Source organism: Sebastes fasciatus, chromosome 20 (genome assembly GCF_043250625.1).
Source record: "Sebastes fasciatus isolate fSebFas1 chromosome 20, fSebFas1.pri, whole genome shotgun sequence".
NCBI classification, from domain to species: domain Eukaryota; kingdom Metazoa; phylum Chordata; class Actinopteri; order Perciformes; family Sebastidae; genus Sebastes; species Sebastes fasciatus.
In genome coordinates, this window is record NC_133814.1 from 7241707 (window position 1) to 7268163 (window position 26457).

The window sequence follows — 26457 nt, forward strand, 5'->3', positions numbered from 1 at the left end:
CAAACCCAAGCCAATCCCATTTAGTCAGACAAGTCAGAATATAGCAACTTGGCTTCAACCTTAGCAAGTATTCAGCTTTGCTGCTGAGAATTTAAATTCAAATTGATCAAACTACTGTCAAAGGAGTGAGTGACACCCTCAGAGAAAGAGCAAGTCAGGAACTTTGGTTGGAATGTACAAAATACAATCCAGTTTTATTGTTTTTTAACAATAATGAAAAGATTACGAGTTACAAATGAATGAATATAATATAGAAACAAAAAAGTCAAATATAGCCAAAATAACCAAAAAAGGCTCTACTGAAAAGATAAAAAAAAAAAAGCCCTGAAAAGCCCAAAAGAAAACGTCATAAAGCCCCTCGGGCTTGTTCTTGTCGTCCATTGGTGAAGTGTCCCCAAAGAGTATAGAAGCAAAGAGACAAAACTCCGGTATTTTTTGACAACAGCCGCTGCTGTTGCAATTTTGGACTAAAAATACTTATTATATTTATAATATTTTATTGGTAAACACAGACCATTTTGGTAGAATATGACAAAAGAATAGAAATAATTTTGTTATACTTTTGTACGGCACTTTGAAAGCGGACGTTTTACCGGCGTCCGGTAGTCGCTTTCAGTCCAAAATGGCAGAAGTGTAGCTTTGCTGCTGGGCGCCAACGTTGCAATGGAACGAACAATTGACTTTCACTTCTTGGCAACATGCGTTCTTTGGCGTCACCATGGTTACAGACCTGACATCCTTTTCATCTTTGCCAGACTTCAGCATTGAGCGCAATATAGCAAAAAGGAACCGTTCTTACATTTTGTTACATACTACAGTATTTATCATTCAGTGAATGTAAAGCAAAGAAGATTACATGTTGATAAATTAAATAAAATTAATTACTTGTTACCACCATTTAAATGATCACAAAACATCAGGGATTATATGTGAGGAATAAAATCATATCTGGGACTAAAATACCCTTAGCTCAATAAAAGAAGAGAATTCATAATAATCTTATAAAAGGAAATAAACCAACTACTAATGAAATGTATTTTATTTGTTGTTGTTAGAAACAACAATCCTCCTCTCGCCTCTTGGTTAAAGGTTAAAGATCCATTGTCTAGCTTGTCAGCATTAAGTGTCTGTCAGGTACGAAAACCTTATGAAAAAGTATTTTAATTCATTTTAATCCCAAATAAATTCATATTCGACGTCTTTCATTTTGTCTTCATAAACAGCATCAAAGTACTCTGCTTCTGCCACTGTTAGAAGATTTTTCCAGTCTCCAGCAATTCCTGAAAACACAACATGCAAAAAGAGGAATCATAACCAAATTGTGTGTGAAATTAGGTCCCTATTTTGAATTATGTTTTTTTTTTTTTTTTTTTTAAAGTTATTTTTTTGGGGATATTTTCCATTTTTATTGAGAGGACAGTGGATAGAGTCTTGAAAGGGGGGAGAGAGAGAGTGGATGCGGAAAGGGCCACAGGCCGGATTCTAACACGGGCCGCCGCGGTCAGGACCAAGCCTTGATACATGGACGCCCGCTCTACCAACTGAGCTAACCCAGGCGCCCCGAATTATGTTTTTTTAATAAGAAAGTTTGCTCCGGCTGGTGGGCGGTGCTTGATTTCCTCAACTGATCTCAACATGGCTGCCGGGTCACAAACTTTCTCATAGCTAAACAGTACACTACAAGATGTTTCTTAAAACATTTGAGTTGAGAAATAGGCATTAACGTAACATAATATTGATTCATATTTGATCAGCGCTGCCTAGTTTGTCCGTTTGATCGGAGTTTGCGAGTGATTGACAGCTGCTCAGAGACGGCAAGGCTCCAGCTCGGCTCTGATTGGTTGTTTTCTTCCGGTCCATGAAATCTTGCTATATGTAGCTATTATAGCGGGCTCAGTTTTAAAGCTACAGTGAGGATACTGGCATCATATGAAACTAGAAAACCTTGTCATACTAACTTGAAACGCTACGAAGTTATGCAAAATTTTGGCGAGGAAAAACTGTACCGTACTGTCTCAGTTTTCTCGACCCAGCCATCCTTAATACACATCTATCATCCCCGACCCCATCTCTCCCTCTGCACTTCCCTATCAATCCACCCTCTCTTCCCTCCCTCGCTCTCCTCTAATTCAATCCTGTGCAATACCTCCTCCATCTCGCTCGCCTTTTCTCCGGGTACCATCTGGGGCTCGTAACTGACTCGAGTGACTCCTCGGCCTTAAATACATCCGTCCCAGACTGACCTGAACAGACAATTTCCTCCCCCATCCTCTTCCTCACATCCATCCTCAGCATCCTACTCCTCATTTTTAAACCTTTATAAAATGATGTAGTTCTTGCTAGTGAAGTGTTAGTTGGGTCTATATTGATCGCATCTAATAACAGTGGAATTTAATGTGTATTGTATCCACCTTATTCTCGGGGGGCGTTACAGTAGAAATGATTGTGGGCGTATTATTTATTGAGACTCACCCTTCCTGAGAAATTCAGACTTTGTCTGGTCCATGAATTCAGGAGGAATACCAGAGAAGTTGGACATGTTGTTCTGCTTCATGTTCTTGAACAAACATCGGTCCGCTATCTTCTCTAGCACCTCAGCGTCCAGAGATTTCTCCACGAACTGAGCGATTCTGGCCACAGAGTCCTCCAGGTCCTGCAACACAGAGAAACATAGATCATCGCATATTCCTGCAATGTATTCTCGTGAGGTCAGAACTGTTGGGAAATATATTTGTAAAAAGAGATTTTAGTTGGCAGATTTGAAGATTGTTGCTGAATCTCACCATTATCATCTCTTCATAGGAGATGTGCATTATGCGCTCTTTATCTTCAGCATTCAGCCAGCCCTTTACATGATCAAACCACGAGCCAAATATAACTAGAAGGGGAAAAAAGTCACAAGTATTCTATTACCATGAGGCAGAAGAAAACTATAACTTTAATTAAACAATTATGAAGAATCATTTCTTCGCACTGAACTTCAGGGTCTTTGAACGTCGCATCAACATATTGTGCAAAATGCACTTTTTCATGGCTTTTCAACATAAATATGTGTCCTCAATGTGTCTATAGAGACCCCTAAAGTGTGAGAAAAGACCATCCTCTCTCTCTGTCTCCTGCTCCATCTATCAGAAAACATGGGTAACAAAGAGCTTGTCAGATTTGATGCTGGATATGATGTGTTATGGCAGTGGCTCCCAAACTGGAGCCCGGGCCCCCCTTAGGGAGGTGCCAGAGATCACAGGAGGTGCGCCAGGATTTGCCAGCTCTGAGGTAGTCAAAATTAGAACACACTTACTGGATAATGTATACAAAAGTCTGTATATAAAACTATTTAAAAAGATATATTTTTTTGTTACCAACCGAAAATACAAGTATGAACTGGAAAATGAGCATGATATGTCTCTTTTAAATTTCATTACTAGATTAAAGACCATAGCTATTTCATAAAATACCGGTAGTTCAATTCAGTTGAGGGTTCCTGTCACTTGCTGTGATGTGTCTTGTACTGTATTATGAATACATACTGTACACTGCATAGCTGTAACAATGAGAACAACCTTTTCCATCGAGGAACTTGTGGAGGAACTCTCCCTGTGGGCCTGGGTTGACCAGGTAGGATGCCATCCCACAATAGTGAAAGGAAGATGTAAACACATCTTTGGGGTTCCTCATCACATAGATGACCTGCAGTGATGACACAACATCCATTAATCATTTATGGAGCTTTGAAGACTCAACCCTTTACAAACATACTGTGTGGGATATATTACATTACATTTGAATCTCTTCTGCTTTAATTTGCCACATAGCATGTATGTGCTATTTCTTGTTGAGCCACTACAAAACTACAACAGTGCAACTAAAAACAAAGAAAGAGGAGATGTCAATCAAGTCCAATTTGTACTCACCCACACAGTCCTGAGGAGAGTTCGAAACATAAGTGAAAATAACTGCGATTTTGTTCTCACAATTGTACTCTGTTTCATTCAATTACAACACTGTTTATTCAAGAGACATATGTCTACCATCGACTCCTGTCTCATAACTGTCAGCAAACATTTACTCAAACTGCTTTTTCAGTTACAGCAACAAAACAGTGAAATGATATCCCTATAAATGAGGTAGAGGTTAAGAAGGCTCATGTTATCTCAGCAGTGTTTTTTCGCCTAAAAAATTCTCAGAAGTGAATTTAGTGATGAAATAGCTACGAAAAATGTCAAAAACTTGCTGGCTTAAAGGTCACATATTATACTCCATTTAAACTAGTTATTATAGGTCTCAGACACCTCCAAACCATGTCTCTGAAGTTTTTTTCAGATCATGCATTCCAGCATGTCTCTATAACCTCTGTTTCAGCCCATTTCCAAAAGTGCTGATTTCTGTGTCTGTAGCCTCTGTCTCCTCCCACTCTGCTCTGATTGGTCAGCGTTTTCTGTCAATCAAACGTCCTCAACAACACAGCGTCACCCTCCCCGCCCCCCTCGCGGCCTGAGAGCAGGGAGAGAGAGGAGCTAGAATAGAGCTTATAAACCACTTTAAAGTTTATAAACCAGAAACTTCACCCAGCGCACGTTACCGGAGGAATCTGATCAGAAATCGGCGACACATGATCAACATCTGCGGTCCAGATTCCAGGTTTTCCTGACGGTTTCTCTCAGGTAAATAATGCTGTTTATATCTCTGTTAGTTAGCTCAGTGTTTACCTCATGCATCAACTCTGTAAACCGTAAACATACACTCTGTTTTACGTCTGTCTTTACAGATCCATCTGTGAGAAATGACCGACAGAATCATCCCAGAGGAGAGCAGACAGCTGAGAGCAGATGGCTCTGTTTACATGGAGATACAGAGCTAACCCGTTAGCATGTAGCTACATGCTAACGGGTTAGCTACATGCTACCGCTATGACACGGTGTGTAAACACAGCGACCATCAGGGTGGAAAATAGAAGATGTGAAACAGTAGTCAGTTCATTATTTCTGCTAAAAGATAAATGTATGGAAGATCAGAGTAATGGTATATTATTTACAGTAGTAGCTGTCTCTGTGTTACCATGACTACAGACCACCGGAGCTTAGCTTACCATAGTTTACCAGAGCTGAAGACTTTCTCCTGTACCATGTTAACATAACTAACTAACAGGTGAGATGATTACAAATGCTGTGAATAATTAATATTGTCATCTATCTACTCAAATAAAGTTTGACTGTGAAACAGAAATGTGTTGTGTTGCTTACAAGTCACTATTTACTACCTGTAATCTGCTACATGCATGACATCAAATATATATAATATATAAATATCATCTGTTTAAACAGTGTAATTACATAAAGCCTTTGTGAAAGAACATGTTATATTTAGATGATGGGAGTACATGAAGCCTGTTCTGCTGGTTCTTGCAGACTAACTGTAGGGAGCTACTTTGCTCAAGTTAGGTTGAGGAGGAGAGACAGTGACGCGCTGTGGGGCGGGGTCAGCTACTGAAGGTTCTGCTCTGGTTCGACCAGGAAACCCTCACGTGACTTGCATTCTCTAATGACGTCAGAATACAAGGAAAAAAGCGAATTTTTTTTCTGCACCCATTTCCGGACAAACGGAGGAGGAGAAAAAGAGAGAGGATGGTCTTTTATGATACTATGGTGGCCTGTAGACACACTGGGGACAGATATTGATGTTTAAAAGACATGGAAAAGTGCATTTTGCATAATAGGTGACCTTTAATGGCTGTTTTAGCCACTGTTGTTGTGACCATAGCCTGTGCTGTTCCAACACTTTGAATTGTGGGATACAGTAAGCGAGGTAGACTGGTCCGATGCGTACTGGAGATTTTTTCTGAATCAGTACGACATCCGGGTGTTTTTGGCATACGGTAGATTTTGCTTTTGTTTGCATACTGCATACTACATGCTACGTTTTGGCCAAATCAGTACGTACTACTAGTATAGTATGCAGTTTCCAATACAGCCCTAGTTTTTGTGTTGCAACCTGTTTTAATTTAGTAATGCGTTCCCCATTTAGGAAACACAAAGTTATGACAAGGCCAAACTTGAATTCACGATCAGCTGGTGCAACTGACTCATGGCCCCTCCAGCATATTATGTATAATACTTGTCGATTGGAATCTGAAGGTGTCCGCTGATATTCTAAGTTCTCTCAACTCAAGCCTCCAAGGTGTCTGTTGTATTCAACTACATCACAGGAAATAAAACGTATTTACTGCCTTGAAGGACTTGATGATCCGTGACACAAACTATATGATCGGTTTACCTTTGGCTTAACTTCAAAGAAAGATGGAGGCATCATGTTGTACTGGAAGTGTGTACAAAGTATGCGTGGAGACGGCCTCTGTTCAAGGTTAAGGATGGAGGTCTCGTCCAGTTCCAGCCAGGGAACACGTCTCCACTGAAGAAGAGTCTCAACAGAGGTTGGATCTCCTCCACTCATGAGATCAGAGGCACAATCTCCTGCATCCAAGTCGTACCTAAACAAAGGAAACAAGGTTTTCTGAAATCTGTTGTTCACATTTTTTCATACACATTCTCTTATTTTGACTCTTATATCCAGTCAATAAATGAGTCTAAGGTTTTGTGCCCCTTATTCGCCTCACCCCTTACTTTTGTTTGTTCTTATTTAGGGTTGGCCCTCAAAATGACAGTAACTAAGGTGTCATTGTAAAATAACCACGAGTGAATGGGATGCCACTCTTCAATTTTCCATATCTTGAAAACCAGACAGCAGAAAATAAATGTCATACAAAAACCAACAAGGAGGGTGTTTTCTTCTTTTCTGGTTTCCGTGCCCAGTTTAATGCTGCACGCACATGCACAACATGATATATTGCTGCCAAGTGTGGTGATGAAAAATATCTGGCCCGATGTCAATGTCCACTTTATGCCCTGAGCATACGCACTGGTTTCTCGTTTACTTATTACCTCCGCCAAGGCCAAAGTTTGTCTGTCTGTTAGCAGGATTACTCCAAAAGTTCACAATGGATTTTAATGACTTTTTTGGAGGGTGGGGTGTAGCACAATGAACAATCCATCCGGCGAGCCGGATCATGATCTGGATTCAGGAATTTTTTTTACAAATTCCGATCAGCCTGAGCATTAAGAGCACAGGGTATAACACATGCGCAGTGTGACTGATCACGCGTTGATGACGCATGACCACGCCTTCTTTCTTCTTCGAGCAGAGAGATACGTGTGTGGATATGTGTGCGGCAGCTGCTGTCCGTCCACGGTGAGAAAGAAAAAGGTGGTAGATGACGGGATGAGAGACAACGTACTCTAACGTTACACAGGTATAACAAGGCTGCTGAATGAGAGAGGCATCCTCCGATACATTACACGGAAACACACCATGTTAATAACAAGCCGACTACCTCACTGTACGGCCAGCTGTGAGCTGTGATCTGTGATCTGTTTTTAAAGTCAGGCACCTTGGCGGAGGTCTGCGCTCTCCGAGTGCCATTGTAGTTTCTAATTTGAACTGCCCTGACAGCAAACCTACATAGAATAATACTTGTTCTGTGCCATTTCATATCAAATACAGAGGAAATATCAAATACTTAAAACTCAGATGGCCCGCCGGCGAGCACGGACGCTATTCTGTCTTTCAGAGGTTGTTGCGGGCTGAGTTTTCAAGCCTAGGGTGAAGGTATCGTGTGAAACTAAAGGACCTAAGGAATCCATGAGTACCAACCATGTGATACTAGCTTGTCGGGAAGATCACTAAATAACGCTATGAAATTGCGCTAAATTTTGGCGAGGAAAAACTGGCATGGCCGTTTTCAAAGGGGTCCGTTGACCTCACACCTCAAGATATGTGAATGAAATGGGTTCTATTAGTACCCACGAGTCTCCCCTTTACAGACATGCCCACTTTATGATAATCACATGCAGTTTAGGGTTATTTTCGCCTATTCTAAAATGGTGTATTTGAATATTTCTGCTTACTAGAGTCCCTAAACAGTCTTGGAATTGCAAGAATTATGTATATATATATATATAGCTAACATTTACTAGAAGGCTGTGTTTGAATTCCTATTAAACATCTTCTTTTTCATTAACATAAATTCCACTTTTCAACAAGTAACAGCGACAACTCACCTGACTTGGGATACGTTACAATGATGATATCATCTGGGCGAAAAGTAAACCCTTCGTAGTATTTCAGGTTCTGTGGAGTGTGCAGAGATGAAGGCATGTAGACCCCCTTGTACAGCATGTATAGCTCTGCCTCAGCCATAGTTCAGAGCAGGAAAATGAGCTGGAGTGATTTGTATATTGTACACTGGCAGTCTCTCTCCTGGTCTCTCTTATTTGCTCTATAACTCCAGAGAAGAATAGAGTCCAACCCTGTCCAGGAGTATGGTTCCAGAACCGAGGCTGTGTGTAGAGGTAAGCCCTACCAGATCTAACTGATAACGCTCCACCTCCCGCACAAGCTCCGGCTCCTTCCCCCACAGAGAGGTGAAGTTCCACGTCCCCAGAGCCAGCCTCTGCCGCCTAGGTCCAGTCCGTCGAGGTCCCTGGCCTTCACTGCCACCCGTGTGGCAGCGCACCCGACCCCAACGGTTCTTCCCGCAGGTGGTGAGCCCACAGGATGGAGAGGAGGGGGGTGCCACGACGCTTCTTCGGGGTGTACCCGGCTGGGCTCCGTGGCAAACCCGACCACCAGGCGCTCGCTGACGGGCCCTCCGTCTGGGCCTGGCTCCAGACGAGGGCCCCGGGCTTCCTCCGGGCCGGGTAACTCTTCCTCTTTCTCTATTCTTCATTGGGGTTTTATGAACCATTCTTAGTCTGACCCCTCGCCTGAGACCAATTTGCCATGGGAGACCCTACCAGGAGCACCAGGCTCCAGACAACAGAGCCCTCAGGGTCATAGGGACACACAAACCTCTCCACCACGTTAAGGTGATGGTTCCCGGAGAGGTAAAGAAAACATACTTATTAATATTATATTATTCCATTTCTGCCAATAGAGTCCCTTAAATGTTACACACTGGTCCTTTAAATATCATTTAAATATTTCATTCAGTGTAAACATCATATACAGTGGCATCAATGAAGAGTTGGAACAAGCAGACTTTAACAAGAAGGAAATGTTGCATTTTTGCTTGTGAGCCCATTAGACAGACAGTATTGTGCCTGGAGGTGTTACAGAACATGTGAGGTATACAGTTTGCCCGGTTTGTTTTCCCTGAAGTAGCTTTAAGGTTATTATTTTATACAAACTCATTATTTTGAGATACTACGTCATTATTTTCAGAGAGTTTCCCATTATTTTGAGATAGGCTATTAAGTCAGTATTTTGATACTAATTATTTTGAGGTACTAAGTCATGATTTTGAGAAAGCTTCTCATTATTTTGAGATACAAACTCATTATTTTGAGAAAGTTTCACATTATTTTGAGAAAGTTTCACATTATTTTGAGATACTAAGTCATTATTTTCCGAAAGTTTGTCTTTATTTTGAGATATTATTTTGCCCATTATTTTGAGAAAGCTTATTATTATTTCCCCACTGCGGGTCTAATAAAGGAATATCTTATCTTATCTTATCTTATCTTATTTTAAGAAAGTTTCACATTATTTTGAGATACTAAGTCATTATTTTGAGATACTAAGTCATTATTTTGAGATACTAAGTCATTATTTTGAGAAAGCTTGTTATCATTTTGAGATAGCTACTAGTCATTATTTTTGAGATACTGTCATCACTTCAAAAACGTTTATCATTATAATGACTTACAGGATCATTTTTTGGCACAAATGGGCTTCCATACCATTCAGACCAATATGAAAGAAAATGCTACTTCTACTGAGTCTAACAAAACATTGATTACTCTAAAAACATTCATAAACTACAGACTTCAGATCGTTTATCATTTATAAACTCCACAAAGAAGATTATATCGTTTCTAAACAGTAGAAATCATTACAGCGTCTGATAGTTTTCGCAATAGCTGTATCATTATTTTGAGATACAAACTCATTATTTTGAAATACTAACTCATTATTTTGAGAAGATTTCACATTATTTTGAGACACAAACTCATTATTTTGAGATACTAACTCATTATTTTGAGAAAGTTTCACATTAATTGGGGATACTAAGTCATTATTTTGAGAAAGTTTCACATTATTTTTAGACACAAACTCATTATTTTCAGAAAATTTCTCTTTATTTTGAGATATTATTTTGCCCATTATTTTGAGAAAGCTTATTATTATTTTGAGATAACTACCAGTCATTATTTGGAGGTACTGTCATCACTTCAAAAACGTTTATCATTATAATGACTATAATGACTTACAGGATCTTTTTTGGCACAAATGGGCTTCCATACCATTCAGACCAATATGAAGAAAATGCTACTTCTGAGTCTAAAAAAACATTGATTACTATACACGTTCATAAACTACAGACTTCAGATCTTTTATCATTTATAAACCCCACAAAGAAGAAGATTATATCGTTTACTAAACGGTAGAAATTATTACAGTGTCTGATAGCTGTGCTGTCTCACTCCCGGCGGTGCATCCGCTCTGGGCGAGCGGGGGGCTGACCTCTGCACAACGCCGGAGAGAGCTTATAAAATAGACCAAGGGAGAGACTGCCAGTGTACAATATACAAATCACTCCAGCTCCAGCTCATTTTCCTGCTCTGAACTATGACTGAGGCAGAGCTTCACACGCTGTACAAGGGGGTCTACATGCCTTCAGCTCTGCACACTCCACAGAGCCTGAAATACTACGAAGAGTTCACTTTTCGCCCAGATGATATCATCATTGTAACGTATCCCAAGTCCGGTGAGTTGTTACTCTGTTACTTGTTGAATGTGCGCACCAGTATTAAACAGACCAAGTTTAAATAAAGGCACTACGACTCAAAAGTGGAATTTCTTAAATGTATGTTAATGAAAAAGAAGACTTGTTGTTAATGTGCGCACCAGTATTAACATGTCTTAAAATAAAAAGGTGTGGCGCACATTCTTGGTGTCAAATGTATATTGCACTAGTAACTTATCGTTAGACGGTCGTGGATTTTCAGACCTAGTTTTTGTCCACTTAAGTGGGATTCCATACATTTAGGCTATGTCAGATAAAAAAAGACGACATTAAATTTATATTCAAGCAGCCTACTTGTAAATGTACACACCCATTTCATAGTGTGACTGCTTTCCTGTGGGGCTTGAACACGATGTTTACCTCATGGATATTGGTTTAGCCCAGGGGTCTCAAACTCGCGGCCCGCGGGCCAATTGCGGCCCGCAAGACGATATTTTGTGGCCCCCACCTTGATATGAAAGTTTAATGTTAGTGCGGCCCGCGAGTTTTATGTGAATGGCACTGTGTAGGCTAGTGGGAAGACCCCCAAAATTTTGAGATACCCCTACCGGAGGTAGAACAAAGCACAACAATGATTTTCATATTCTCTTAGGTCTCCCACATATGAAATGGATTCTTGTATAAAAATATTTTCCTGCAAAAGTGGTTAAATTGACAGATATTGTGACATAACCCATAAATAAAAAAAACGCAAAATGAAGCCAGGCCGAATGGGAGATGGTACACAAAAACTCATGTAATTTCATAATTCCAGCTCTGATTGATCCCAAATTTGATGTGATAGTGGCCAATGGGTTCCTCTACATGTGTAAAGAAACAGAATGTGAATATATTGATGCATTGAGGAAATACAGTAATACAAACACATAAGTACAATAAGCGGAAATATCAAATTTGAAGGTCTATGATGAATTTATTCATTTACTTTTAGGTAGCTTTGGCTGGGATTGTCCCAGAAACATCAGTCAGGGTTTGCTGGAATGGTATGACTGTGATGAATCCAGCAACATATGATATGTGACTGTAGCAGGTATGGTCAGTAATCTATATTAAGAAATGTATGACGTGTTCCAAGCATGAAATGGGGGTAAAAGGCATATCTGCAGTCAATGTAGAATCTTCAGTCTTCAGTGTAAATTATTACAGACCACTTATTGACAGTTTTGTATCAACTTTAATTTAAGGGATACATAAATGTACTGGATGTAAAAGTAGCAATTTGAACTGGCAAAATTAACTTAAAGCAGAAGTGGGTAGAATTGCAGCAAATATGATTAAACAAAAGTTATTTTTATGTAACGGTCACTATATCCTGACAGAAGTGCCTGAGACAGGTAATCTGGAAAAAAATAATAAGTACCTGTGTCCTCCGGTGCTCCTAACGGCATCTGCAAGATTTCACACACCGGGGGAAAACAACCAATCAGAGCAGAGCTGGAGCCTGCCGTCTCTGAGCAGCTGTCAATCATTCACCAACTCCGATCAAACGGTCTGACTAGGCAGCGCTGATCAAATATGAATCAATATTCTGTTACTGTAATGCCTATTTCTCTCCTGAAATGTTTTCAGAATCATCTTGTAGTGTACCAGCTGTAAAATGAGAAAGTTTGTGACCCGGCAGCCATGTTGAGATCAGTTGAGGAAATACCAAGCACCGCCCACCAGCCGGAGCAAAATTTCTCATTTTACAGCTAAACAGTACACTACAAGATGATTCTGACAACATTTGAGGAGAGAAATAGGCATTACAGTAACAGAATATTAATTCATATTTGATCAATCCTGCTTAATTTACAGTTTGATCGCAGTTTGTGAGTGATTGACAGCTGCCTCCGTTGAATAAACAGTCAATCGGAACGTTCTCTCTGAAATAACCTGTGATTGGTCAAGGTCTCCTGTCACAGGCTGGATTTTTTAAAGCCTGAAAACAGAGCCATGAGGAGGAACAGAAGTCTAGTTTTCTCTTAGAACACTTGAATTACAATATGCTGACAGGTTGTTACAGAAATTTTGCCCAATGATGCCAAAAACGTTCTGCCTACTGCCACTTTAATTATGAAAATATTACACCTATAGAAACACATGTTCCCCGATTTATTTTTGTCTTGCTTTTTCCATCTTTTGAATGGAGCATGTTACCCATCCACATTGTCCCCGGTGACAAAATGTGGCATGTTTGGGCAATCAGGAAAAGGGCATGAGCAAAACTCAGTGCACGTCAATCCCACTGAAAGGCACTGGCATTTTCTGTGGTCACTGCAGGTCCCATCATTGCAGTACATGTGTGTAATGTTTCTGAGTTCTTGTGGAGCAGCTGGTTTCTGGAACATTGTGGCCTCAATGGATCCGTCCTCTCTGATAGTCCAGCCTTTTCCAATGGGATTCCAGAGAAGTGCCTTTGGAAGATGGCTGTGACGCCACACTGCTGTCTGATACATTGCTCTCAAAACATGTTGCTTGAAAGCATCTTCAGTTGGGGGGAGTTGTGCCACTGATGTATTGGTTGTGGATGCCAAAATGTATCTTAGCTCATCAAGGCTAGTGCATGGACACCCGTTATCTTTTCTCTTTTGTCCATACAGATGGAGGGCATATTTTCTTGCCACAGGCAAAGCTTCCTCCAAGCTGTCAGATAATCCAAAGTTTGTCATTTCTTGTAAATCAGCGAGGTGGGTCTTCAGCTTAGTAAAAGCTGTTGTCTTCCCTTTCCTATACAAGCTACTTGTGGTGTCACAGCCTGTGAGGGCATGGCATGCAGGTAGACATTCACAGAATTGAGCTCCAAGTTTCTGTGAAATAGCACAGATTGGGACAAATCTTTCCCTTGGGCCATGTCCAGAGTGCATGTAGACAGTAGATGAAGCAAACATCCCTTTGCTTGCATAGTAGACAAGCAAAACAAGTACATCTGTGTCATCACATTTGATGATTAGACGAGAATGTGACTGTGCAAGGTGTATTGCATGTAACACCAATCTTGTATCAGCCTCCTCCTGGTTACTGTATAGGTCTACCAAGTTTTCCACCCCTGACTGGCTGACCATCTTGACCTCCTCACCATTTTCAAAGCCTCCTGCCAAAATAATAGTCTTCTCTGATGAGATGCTCTGTTGTGCTGTATCCACTATGTAGTTGCTGACAAAGCTGCATAGTGCAGCTTTGTTCGCACTGCACTTGAGGTATTTTCTATAGTTAGGAACTTTTGCTTTTCCTATGATGACGTATGTAGGTCTCTTGACTTGAACTGTGCCTCTTCGATTCCTTTCAAGGTCTTTTATTGATGGGGAATGGTCGTATCTGTCAAAGATCATAGCCACACAGTTGAAGCCATCCTTTCTTGTTAAGGCTGCAATCCTCCAGATGCTTTCACCTAGGTCATTGAATGTCTCAAAGTCTGAGTCGTGGAGACCCTGCAGAAGAGCCATGCCATCAATGATGTACGCAGATGGTTCCTCTGAATTCTGTAGCTGCTGTATCTCCTCAACTACAGACTCAATTGCCTTAGCAAAGTCGGCCTTTGTTGTTTTCCTCAAGCTTCCATCATCATTAAACAAAGACGGGGGGACAGCAGCAAGTTCATGAGACATCACAGTTTCCATCGACACCACCCTCTGCCTGGAAACAGCCAGAAGCCTTCGGAAGAGCACATCTGAGTCCATATGAACCTTTCGTGTGCTGGCCTCAAATGACTTTTTCATGTCTATGAAAGTTGCACAGTGTTTTCTTTTTTCAGGGTCCCAAAAGCTCCTTGATCTTGTGGATTTTGCCAGGCGTTCTTCAATAAAGGCTGTGTTTTGCTTTGCCCCATCTTGAAGGAAACATGAAAGCTCTTTTGCAACATTCTCAGAAGCAACCTGACCTGTGACAATGTTAATCAATTCTTCTGGAATGCTATCAAGGTCGAAAGGGTTCTGCATCTCCTCCACAGTTGCCATTATCTTTTGTACATCTCTCTCATCTCTGTCCATTCTGGATGCTCCATGTTCCTTATGGGCTTTTGAACTCTTCTCATCAGGGTCACAAAGGTCTTTCATGGCAACAACATATGCTGTGGTTACATGTCTTGTCATTAGCCATCTTGTGAGAGCTGCCTTTCGTAATGTAAAGCCAACAACTCCACCCTGACTTTTTCCCTCTCGATTGATGGTTTGCTCCAGCGCCTGATCAGTAGCCACACAGTTGAAGTTTCGCTCCTCAGACCGGCGGACAACAAATCCTCTTTGGTGCATGAATGCGTATGCTTCTGGTTGTTGACGTTCAAGGGCTTTCATTTCTGCTACATACACTGGCATGTACTTGGCATAGTTTGCCCTTCCAGCAGCTCGGAACCAAGGGATGACTTCACACATGCAATTCAGGTGGAGTTGAAAGTCAGCTTCACGCTCAGAACGGAGAATCCGCAGCAACAGATCAGCTCCTTTCATGAAGTTTAACCAATATGCAAAGTTTGCTGATTGTTTAACTCCCTCATCTGAGAAGATTTGGATACTGTTCTGGATCGTAGTAAGATCAGTCTCCAATTCACTGGTAAGCTGTTTCGCAGTGGTCTTGTCATTAGCATGGAATGCATGCTGTACATCTCTCAGGAGCTGCTCTTGTGTTCCAGTCATTGGGCGTTGGGCTTTTTTTTTAAGCCATGATTGCATTGCTTTCCAGAAGAGCCTGAACAAAGCTTCAGAGGTTAGTTTAATGCTCCTAACTCCTCTTGCCAGTTGTTTGCCATGAATCATTTGTCGAGCTGTTCCCTCAGCATACACATCTGATTCAGTCAGTATGTCAAAGAGGCCGCCGTCACCATAGAGCTTGCCGATGCTTGCCAGGTAAGCCATGGTAATGTGCATACCTCCTAGTCTCATTGTTATCTTCTCTTGTAAAGAGGGTGGTTTGCTCCACAAGATCTGTTGTGCTTTGCTATAGATAGCAAGGTCTGCAGTCACAAGGATGTGGTGCTGTCCTAGTTCTTCAGCAAGCTCTACAAGTCGTATCATAGCTGTATATATAGTGGACAGATCCGAAGGTGATTCTCTTATGAAAGGCATGTAGAGAACAGTGGCAACAGCAGAGGAGGTATCTGATGTGAAGGCATTGAATGCAGACCATGCTGGGACATTCTGTTGATTCTCACTTACATTTCGGACAAGTTTCCACACTAGATCTTTTCTGTCTGCTGCTATTGAGATTGCAGTGTTTGAGTCCAGCATCTCAGGTTTGGGAAGTTCAGGTGGTTCTGGTCGCTTTGGTGGTTTGATATACCTGTAATCAAAATTGAAATAATAAGTTGCTTATAATCACAGTCATTACTTATAAAACATTTTATGTCACAATATTCATCAAAAGTGTCCTTCCAATTAACCATTACTATTACATGTGATTGGTAAAAGATACTCACTTTAATAAAAAATACACATACCCATAACAACACTTAATTAATCAAATCCAAACAAAAACACATTTACCTGTGTAGTTTTTTCCCATCCAAGTCACTGGTGTTTAAAGCAGCTAGAGATCTCTGTGAAATCCTTGCTATGCTTTTCTCTGCCATGGAGATGGGGCCTCTTCTGTACACAACAGTTGCCATAGCATGAGTTGTCTGCTTCCCATCCAAAGTGTCTTCGTTTTGGTCAAAGTTGTCCATGGCTGCATCAACAATCCCATGTTCAGACACATCAGAGAGACCATTAGGGATGTAGACACCACTTTCAACCCTTGACATCTGGTCTGCTGCCACTGATGTGAGAAAGTGTCTGACCTCATCATAAGACACACAGTGGCCCATTGCACTGAGCTCATTGATTAATGTTTTGCTTCCAAACTCGTGATGAATAAGAATTGCAAGTCCCAGAGTGATTGGCGTTTGAATGTGGCGGTATTGGGCAATGAGACTGTGGCAGATTGTGATAACACAGAGATTTTCTTTTAAAGATGGTTCCTCAACACATGTTTGGTGGTTTCTATGAGCTCTTGAATCAACACACCAATTCACAAAGTCATATAGGAGGTCAGGTACATATTTGCTGCATTGGAGACGAGAAAGCTGATCACTGCCAACATAGAACTGACGTTCGTTTTCAACATTCTCCATACTTCTCCTCAATATTTCTGCAGCCTTGTGTAAAATCTGTGAATCAGAAAGACATTGAAGTGTCTGTGGAAGTGTTGTCTCACAGTCATCAGTCGTGTTATTGTCTCCAAGTCGTGCATCTTCTCTTAATGCATGTCCAATGGACATATTCCCAGAGCACACCAAGTCAGATTTTTCAGCACGCTCAACAAATACCAGCCTGTCATTGTAATGCTGAAGGAGCTTTTCTTTCAACTTCCAGGATTTATACGAATGATCTTGGTCATTTGCCTCATCTTGGTCCTTACAAACTTTCCTCAGTAGGTCAATATAATTATTAGTCAAAGAGTGAAGAGTTGTGACTTCCATGTCTTCTGACAATAATGTTTTATCGATGTTTTCAATAAGCTCCATGATGGCCTTTTCATAGACTGTGTGCTGTTTTTTGGCTTCATTTTTGTGCCTGGCTGCTGCTATGTTTCTAGCAGAAATGTAGTGTGCAAGACATCCTCTGTGGTATTTGGCATCACAAGCAAAGAGATCTGTGTATGAAAGCAACCGATGATGTATGACTTCATCAAACCTTTCTAATGCTGCATTAAGGACCTTGTCTCTTGTACACTTTCCTGTACCTGTTGTGATAGGTGTCAGACATTCTGGTCTGATACTATCCTTGCCACAAATGAAACAGTCTAGATGTTGTGTCTTCCCTTCTTAGTCTTCTGGATGAGACTGGTTCCGTTTGGGCAGATGTAACTTGCTGTACATTGATGTTTGTCCTACTAGAGTAGTTTGCTCTGCATGATACATGAAAGGACACTTTTTTTTTTAAGGAGAGTATGGCCTTTCTATGTGGAAGCAGAGTTTTATGGACATCATCTCCTCTCTGTTCGGCGACATTTAATATTTTTCGAAGGCCTTCTACCGTGGGATTCTTTACATACGGATATTGTTTCTTCGATTTCTGTAACAGGTTTCCACAGATGATACAAAGATTTGGATCCAATGCCTGTGGGTCACTCTCCATCATCCCGGTAGCTTACTGGTTGATAAGAAAAAAACAAAAGGTTTCAGGAATAGTATCTTCAGATACAGGAAAATAAGCAACTCTTACAGTAATGAGTAAAAAAGAAAAACATGAACACAACAGGAGGGTTAATAAAAATATTTAAAATAGTAATAGATTGTAAGAAATGGATTATGCTAGATTTAAGTAGCAATATTACTAAAGAAAGCACATTGTAACGATAACGAGCTAACAGCTAAACTGAGGTTAGCTCATTAGCGCTAACACCTACTTTTTAAGGTAATAGATTATAATATAAGGATTATGGTAGATTTGTAAACAGCTATAATTGGTTGGCCAATTTTGACAAAGGACACAAAGGTCTAGCATGAACACAGCAGGAGGGTTAATAAAATATTTAACAGAGTAATAGTTTATATTAGCCTATATGGGTTATGCTAGGTTTATAAGCAGTAAGTATTGTCAGTTAGCAATATTCCTAAAAAAGTATGTCTTAGTGCTTATGAGCTAGCAGCTACTCAGTTTTTTAGTCTAATTTAGTCGAAGCTAAATACGTTTTTTCACATAATATAATATTTTTAAAGACTTACCTTGGACATTTTAAGAAGATATCCATGAAGATTGTGGTGATAGATGATGGGTCCAATTAGCATTTGAAAGTGCTGAGTCGTTTATAGTTGATCAAATAGTAGAGCATCAAATCAATTGAACTTGATTACCCTCTGACAGGCAAGCTCAAAGTATATGCTTTATAATGACAATATCTTTGTAGAAGATGGTGTATCAATTATTTCAAGGGGACAGACAATTTATACATTGTTTCATAAAAATATAATATTCAATATATCCACCCCTTTAACCCCCATTTCATGCTTGGAACACGTCATACATTTCTTAATATAGATTATTGACCATACCTGCTACAGTCACATATCATATATTGCTGGATTCAGCACAACCATACCATTCCAGCAAACCCGGATTGGTGTTTCTGGGACAATCCCAGCCAAAGCTACATAAAAGTAAATGAATACATTCATCATAGACCTTCAAATTTGATATTTCCGCTTATTGTACTTATGTGTTTGTAGTGCTGTATTTCCTTAATACAGCAATATATTCACATTCTGTTTCTTTACACATATAGAGGAACTCATTGGCCACTATCACACCAAATTTGGGATCAATCAGAGTTAGCATTATGAAATTACATTAGTTTTGGTGTACCATCTCCCATTCGACCTGGCTTCATTTCGCGCTTTTTTTATTTATGGGTTATGTCACAATATCTGTCAATTTAACCACTTTTGCAGTAAAATATTTTTATACAAGAATCCATTTCATATGTGGGAGACCTAAGAGAATATGAAAATCATTGTTGTGCTTTGTTCTACCTCCGGTAGGGGTATCTCGAAAACTAAAGCACTTTTGGGGGTCTTCCCACTAGCCTAGTGTGGAAGGTCCCTTTATTGCGCGAGCACGAGCTGAACGAACCTACCAATCACAGTGGGGTATATGGCTCCCGGGGACGGGCAATCGGCCGGGCTTGATGCAAGCAGAGAAACATTTCACAACAACTATGGCGGCGCCCGTGTAACATCGCATAAGCTTGATTAAAGCTTGATTTATACTTCTGCGTTGAATCGACGCCGTAGCCTGACGTGCACCTCTCCAGAAATGTAACTACACGTCGCAGCGACGCAGACCGCAACAGCTGTGATTGGTCCAGTCTCTCAGCGATGCTGAGCGGCCAGGACCCCGGACAACCACAGAAAGTTCAACTTCTCTCTGCCTCGATCTTTTCAATGTTTGTTCACACAAATCAACTCAGATATATTTTCTCTTTTCGGCGTTGCAGTAATGTCAGTAAAAGTTCTGTGGTTCAACAGTTATTAGCTCCAACTCCGCTCAGTTTCTGTTTGTAGTACAAGAAGAAGAAGAAGAAGGAAACTCATAGAGACGCCGCCGCCAACTAGCGGTTTGGTGGTGTAATTGCAGAGCAACACAAACACAGCAGGCACAACTTTATTGCGGAGTGACACCAAGTGGAATGAATATATATCTTGTCACACAGCCCCAATCATGTCTTTTTCAAAGCCTGCAGTGAAGAGAAAGGTTGGTGACGAGCACAGACAATTTCAGGAAAAGTGGGAGACGCAATAGAGGCCATGTTCAGAAGAACCGTTCATGTTCTTCAATGTTCCATTCATGTTCAGGACAGTTCATGTTCAGAAGAACCCATTCAAGTTAAAGAACTGTTAATAATGACGTTTGAGAAGATTGTTTTTTTTTAATAAAGCTTTTTTTGTGGAATACCTGATGCGGCCCAGCCTCACCCAGACTCTGCCTCCAGCAGCCCCCAGGTAAATTGAGTTTGAGACCACTGGTTTAGCCTAAAGGCACAGCTTTTGGTCGGGTCACTGTACTTGGATTTTGAGGACTAACTTAAGCATAAACATTTGACTGTAAGTACTGACATTGACAGTACTGACGCTGGCCAGTATCGAAACAGCTATCAGCACCTTGAACCCTTGAATTAGTGATGTGTCTTCGCAAACGAGTCGTCTCTAAGAGCCGACTTTTTTAAGTGAACGATAGGAGCATTTTTTAATTTATTTTTTTAGTTCAAGGCAGAATGATAGGATGATCTTCTCCGCGCCACGGGCACTCCATGCACTGACAGTAACTGAATGTTGTGTAAATGACATCCGTGCGACCAATCAGGTGATGAAAGACAAGGATCATACCATCAAGCAAGGGGATGCGCGGCGCGCTGGCGTTCTACAGGTATAGAGCAGGAGGGAAAGGAGGAGAGAAAGAGAGAGGAGTATGGTGCGCGAATAGCAGACACGATGAGTGACAGTCGGAAACGAAGCAGCATGTCAAATTATGGTATTCTGGAAATTATAAGGTGTAGTATAATTATATTGAATAATTTAAGTGATGTATGTGCACACATACTAATCATAGGTCAAAACAGTGCTAAATTCGGCTGAATTATAAAAGGCAGAAGTGGTAAAATGAAGAGCCGTTTGGGAGCCGAAAGAGACGGCTTTTCTTGGTGAGATGAGCCAAATGATCTGGATCACTGAAAAGAGCCTGAATTCCCATCACTACCTTGAACCCGCATGAATCGTGTGGATTCAATCCGGTGCGTCATCGTGCTGCTTTCTCAACAAGTAGGAATTTTGGAAGCTTGCCTGAAGCCTTGCCCATGTATTTAAAGTGGAAATGAAACGTTTAACCAAGTTAAAGCTTCAGTAGGCAATCATTTTTTGGAAACTGGTTGAAGTTGTCTGTGGTAGAAGTGTACTGTGTGAAGAAACTGTACCACACTTCTGAGTCCTTACCGCGGCACTGAACAAATACCATAGTAAAAGTTTTATTCAAAACCAAACAAATCTAGTTTCTATGGAAACAGAAGTTAGGATGACAGGTTGGGCCACCCACATACTGTAGCATACCTGCAATATCAGCAACACTTTCTTTTCCACAACATGAATAGAAACAATGTGCATTTGTCACTAGTGTAACTATACATTTCAGAAAAACTCCTGTTTGCTTTGTTTAGGTACAACTTGGATGCAGGAGATTGTCCCTCTGATAGTGAGTGGAGGAGATCCAGCTTCTGTTGAGACTCTTCATAACTGGGACCGTGTTCCCTGGCTGGAGGAGACTCGGGCCTGTATCCTTAACCTTGAAGAGAGGCCATCTCCACGACTGTTAACTACACATTTCCAGTACAACATGATGCCTCCATCTTTCTTTGAAGTTAAGCCAAAGGTAAATCTGCCATATAGTTTATGTTCATGGTCATTATTAAGGCCTTCGATGCAGTAAATAAGTTTTAATTGACCGATCGTAAGTTCCACCCCTTTTCGCTTTGTGCTCCAATAGCAGTTGAGCAAGCTTGGAACCCAGCTGAACCTCGGTCAGCTTTCTCCTTTCCTGTTGTGTAATACCGGGCAAAGAGTATAGAAGCAAAGAGACTAAACTCTGGTGCTTTTTTGACAACAGCTGTTTGATGGCTCTGCGGTAGCACTGCCGCCATTTTGGACTGAAAATGCCAATGGATAGCCATGGATGTATAAAGAGACGTCTGTAAATCAAATCAACTTCCCAGTTCAAATGCTTAAATAGACCTCATTTAAATTATTATTTTCTAAAAGTTGTAAAATGAACTAATAGCTGAATCCAGAATTATTTTCGACTGCACTGCACCGCCCTGCACGCTCATATGACAGTTTGGTTCTGCCAGCTTCCTGCTAGCTGTATGCGGCTGTAATAATGGATATATTGGCTGTAATTCATCACTTTTATTATCTTCTAATACACCCATGGGCTGTATGCTGTACGCCTGTACCGTGGTGGATGTATTAACGTCTCTGTTCCCAAACAACTGGCTATCGGCCAGTAGCTAGTAGTGCTAGTAGCATGACATTAACAGAATTTAATGTAGTTTTAGGCTATTTACTAACACACAGGGCAAAAGCACAGGACACAACCTCTTCTACATCCATGGTCTGTGGTCTATTGGACTCCATTTTGGATCCTCGACATGAAAAAGTTTGAGATTGCTCTCAAAATAGAATAGAAATAACGTAGTTTTACTTTTGTACGGCACTTCGTAGGCGGACGTTTAACTGGTGTCCTGGAGTAACTTTCAGTCCAAAATGGCAGAAGCATATTGCTGCTGGGCGCTGATGTTGCAATGGAACGATTAATTTGCTTTCACTTCTGATCGATATACGTTCTTTGGTATAAGGCTAGAATGAGTACCATATGCCTTTTTCATGACAGACATGTTGATAGACCATCATGCAAAAAGCAAATACAGATGTCATTATTTATTAGTCATCATTATTCTTATTTGTTTCACCTGTGGTTGTCATGCTAGAAATAGCACATAAATGCTATGTGGCAAATTAAAGCAGAATTCAATGAGATCACTCAGATTCAAATATAATGTATATCACTCACAGTATGTTTGAAGTCTTCAAAGCTCCATAGATGGTTAATGGATGTCGTGTCATCACTGCAGGTCATCTATGTGATGAGGAACCCCAAAGATGTGTTTACATCTTCCTTTCACTATCATGGAACGGCATCCTTCTTGGAAAACCCAGGCCCACAGGGAGAGTTCCTCCACAAGTTCCTTGATGGAAAAGGTTGTTCTCATTGTTACACCTATGCAATGTATAGTATATACGATTCAATATTACAATTTAAATACGATTCTGTCATTAAAAAATGTATATCAAAATCGTGAAAAAAATAAAACAAATGGCGATAAATAGGTGAATCGATTTTTTCCCAACCTACTAACTATGCTCTTTAACCTGGTAACAAGATTTAAAATATTGTTCAATGTTCGTTCAATGCAAAGAAATGACCTGACACTTGCTTAAAGTTATAATTTGCTCATGGTAATAGAACACTTGTGACTTTTTTTCCCCTTCTAGTTATGTTTGGCTCGTGGTTTGATCATGTAAAGAGCTGGCTGAATACTGAAGATAAAGAGCGCATAATGCACATCTCCTATGAAGAGATGATAATGGTGAGATTTAGCAACAATCCTAAAAACTGCCAACTGAAATGTCTTTTCCAAATATTTTCCAAACAATTCTGACCTCACGAGAATACACAGTCATACTGTGAGAATGGTTGCAGGAATATGATATGATCTGTGTTTCTCTGTGGTGCAGGACCTGAAGGACTCTGTGGCCAGAATCGCTCAGTTCTTGCAGAAATCTCTGGACACTGAGGTGATAGAGAAGATAGCGGACCGATGTTTGTTCAAGAACATGAAGCAGAACAACATGTCCAACTACTCTGCTGTGCCTCTTGAATTCATGGACCAGACAAAGTCTGAATTTCTCAGGAAGGGTGAGTTTCAATAAATATTACTTATACAATACACAATAAATTCCACTGTTATTGGTTGTGATCTATATCTTATATGTCTTACGAACTACTAACACTCGCTGTCCCTGAAAGTGACAGTACATATTGAGAAAAGCTTGTATTTTCTTCAGCTATTGTTAAAAAAACAAGCCAACAAAACTCGCTTGCCAGCGCTAGCTAATGTGTTCAGAAAATGATTCTCTCCACCTTCACATATCACACAGCTGCTTATAAAATATGAAATCCTTGCAGACATAAGTGTGAGCAGTACTGTGAGCTATTTTGTTGAGTTGCCTCTTAGCGAAATGCTCTGAGTGAATTTAATTTCCTGGTAAGCAATGATTCAGTGTTTGTCTAGGGCTTTTATTGTGAAAGGTAAGAATGGAAAGAGTGGAGCTGTAATGCGCCGCCGTTGACAAGGTGGGAGCATTAAAGAGTTTGCCATCTTGGTTTAGACTACGGAGCCTCCTCGTTATTATTATTTTATTACCTTCATAAGTATAGGTGCAACTCATAACCCTCGGCTACAGTACAGTAGTACCATATTTCATATTTTGTGGTGTTTAAATGTTAGACTGCTTGCACAAATAAAGGCTGCAGATCAGTCAATGTGCTTCAGTCCCTTTCTTTTCCCTTGTTAGTTCTCTGTCCTTGAGCGGAGAGGCACCTGATTCAGCTGCATGGGGGAACTTGTTTCAACAGTTTCACATACTTTCAAATGTAATCTGATTTCTCTTTTCGCATGTTGTGTTTCAGGAATTGCCGGAGACTGGAAAAAACAACTAACAGTGACAGAAGCTGAGTACTTTGATGCTGTTTACAAAGACGAAATGAAAGATGTCGATTACAAATTTGTATGGGATTAAAAAAATGGAAATACTTAAAGGTGCAGTGTGTAGGATTTGGCGGCATCTAGCAGTGTGGTTGCAGATTGCAACCAACTGAAACTTCTCCCGTGTACCAAGCATGTAGAAGAACTATGGTGGCCGACATGAAAACACGAATGGTCCTATCTAGAGCTAACTAGAGAGATGGAGATAGCTAGATATAAACGGCTCATTCTAAGCTAACGAAAACATTCTTATTTTCAGGTGATTATGCACTAAAGAAAACAAACATATTAATATTATATTCCATTTCTGCCAATAGATCCCCCTAAATGCTACACACTGTTCTTTTAATTAAAGTCATTCCACCATACAATGATGCAGTTTTCACCAAAATGTTGTCAGGTGTTTCATTGTTTTGTGCTATGACCAATACTGATCTTACTGTATATCAATAACAAATACTGTAGATTTACCAGAAGGCATGTATTATCACATTCACATGCACAGAATTACCACGCTAATGCATATCCATAACTATAACATTGTATATACACACTATTTTGACCAATATGACCCTTTTGCTCTTCCTAAAACCTACAATTTTTAAATGATTTTTGTATTTTTTTTTGTATTTGTATGTTTGTATTGCATTTTGTAATTTTATATAAAGAGGGTGAGTGCGCCAAACCTTATTATTAGATACAGTATAAAACACTGAAAGGACATTTAAAACAGAAATTGAATATATATTGTGTACATAAATTAAATCCACAGTTGTTAATAAATTCTATACCTTTGGATTGGATAGTCTTTCATTTCTCCGAGGGGCAATTTGGTTTGCAAACAGCAGTCAACACAACCAATACACATTATACTAGGGATGCATTGATACCGGATCGGATATTGGTCCGATACTGACTCAAATAGCTGTATCGGATATTGGTGACAATGTGGCCAATATACATTATATACTGGAATTTTAATTCCTGTTAAAAATGTTCACCAATGTGCTGCATTAAAAAGGTTGACACCTGAATTGTAATTCCTGTCAATTTTGAAGATTTCTTTTGCCAAGCTGTTGATGTACGATATATTACTTTAATAATAAATAACAATTGAATCAATTTAAATCTATGTATTCATTTGTTACATTTTGTTTTACAAAGTTAAGAGTACAATGTTTAAAGGTACTGTTTGTAACTTTTTACACGTGTAAATTATTGCGGGTCGGTGTCCCATGCGCGCTCGTGTGTGGCTACGCTGTTCAGACTCAGACACAAACTACACAGAAAGACCAAAACCACAAAGTTATATCTAGTGAAGCCCGTCTTGCAAAACAGTGTTAACTCTTCTTGCTTCAGCCTCCCGACCGCAGCCAGAAGACACAGGGGAGACCGTAGCTTTGGTCTCCAGGGCCGGAGTCTCTGCTGTACTCTGCTCCTCTGCCTGCCTGCTTGCCTTCACTCACACACCGCGCTCGTTCTCACTCACTCCACCTCTCACGTGCATGCGTGCACACTACACACTGCAGAAGAGTTAGTTTAGCTCTGAGAATATCTAATAAATGTACAGTGGAAGTTTGTGCAGAAATAAATGCTGCAGCTCCTCCAGACCAACAGAGGTTTCCCGTGTTGTTTCCTGCTGCTGAGTAACTAGACTGTGCTCCGGAGCGGATAACGTTATCGTCTCCGACAAAAACTCCGGTGTCTCCCCTGTTCCTTCTCTGCATTCATGGAGAGACCTTTGTCTGGTCAGCTAACATTACTGCCAAGCAGGT

The 26457-nt window shown here is 40.4% G+C and overlaps 1 protein-coding gene and 1 pseudogene across 2 annotated transcripts in view; one reads left to right on the top strand and one right to left on the bottom strand.

Annotated features, from left to right (window-relative positions):
- Window positions 1–162: 162 nt before the first annotated feature.
- On the bottom strand, window positions 163–8327 carry LOC141758890 (sulfotransferase 2B1-like; annotated as a pseudogene).
- A 2156-nt stretch (window positions 8328–10483) lies between these two features.
- The window catches only part of LOC141758889 (sulfotransferase 2B1-like), a 59981-nt gene continuing 44007 nt past the window's right edge, over window positions 10484–26457 (top strand). Inside the window, exons 1-6 of one of the 2 annotated variants that reach the window (XM_074620670.1) lie at window positions 10584–10819; window positions 21518–21729; window positions 22988–23114; window positions 23409–23503; window positions 23652–23832; window positions 24607–26275. In XM_074620670.1, coding sequence (XP_074476771.1) covers window positions 10681–10819; window positions 21518–21729; window positions 22988–23114; window positions 23409–23503; window positions 23652–23832; window positions 24607–24716 — 864 coding nt within the window. In that variant the 5' untranslated portion in view covers window positions 10584–10680 and the 3' untranslated portion in view covers window positions 24717–26275. Of the gene's footprint in view, window positions 10820–21517; window positions 21730–22987; window positions 23115–23408; window positions 23504–23651; window positions 23833–24606; window positions 26276–26457 lie in introns of both variants that reach the window. The other variant, XM_074620671.1, reaches the window with a different exon arrangement.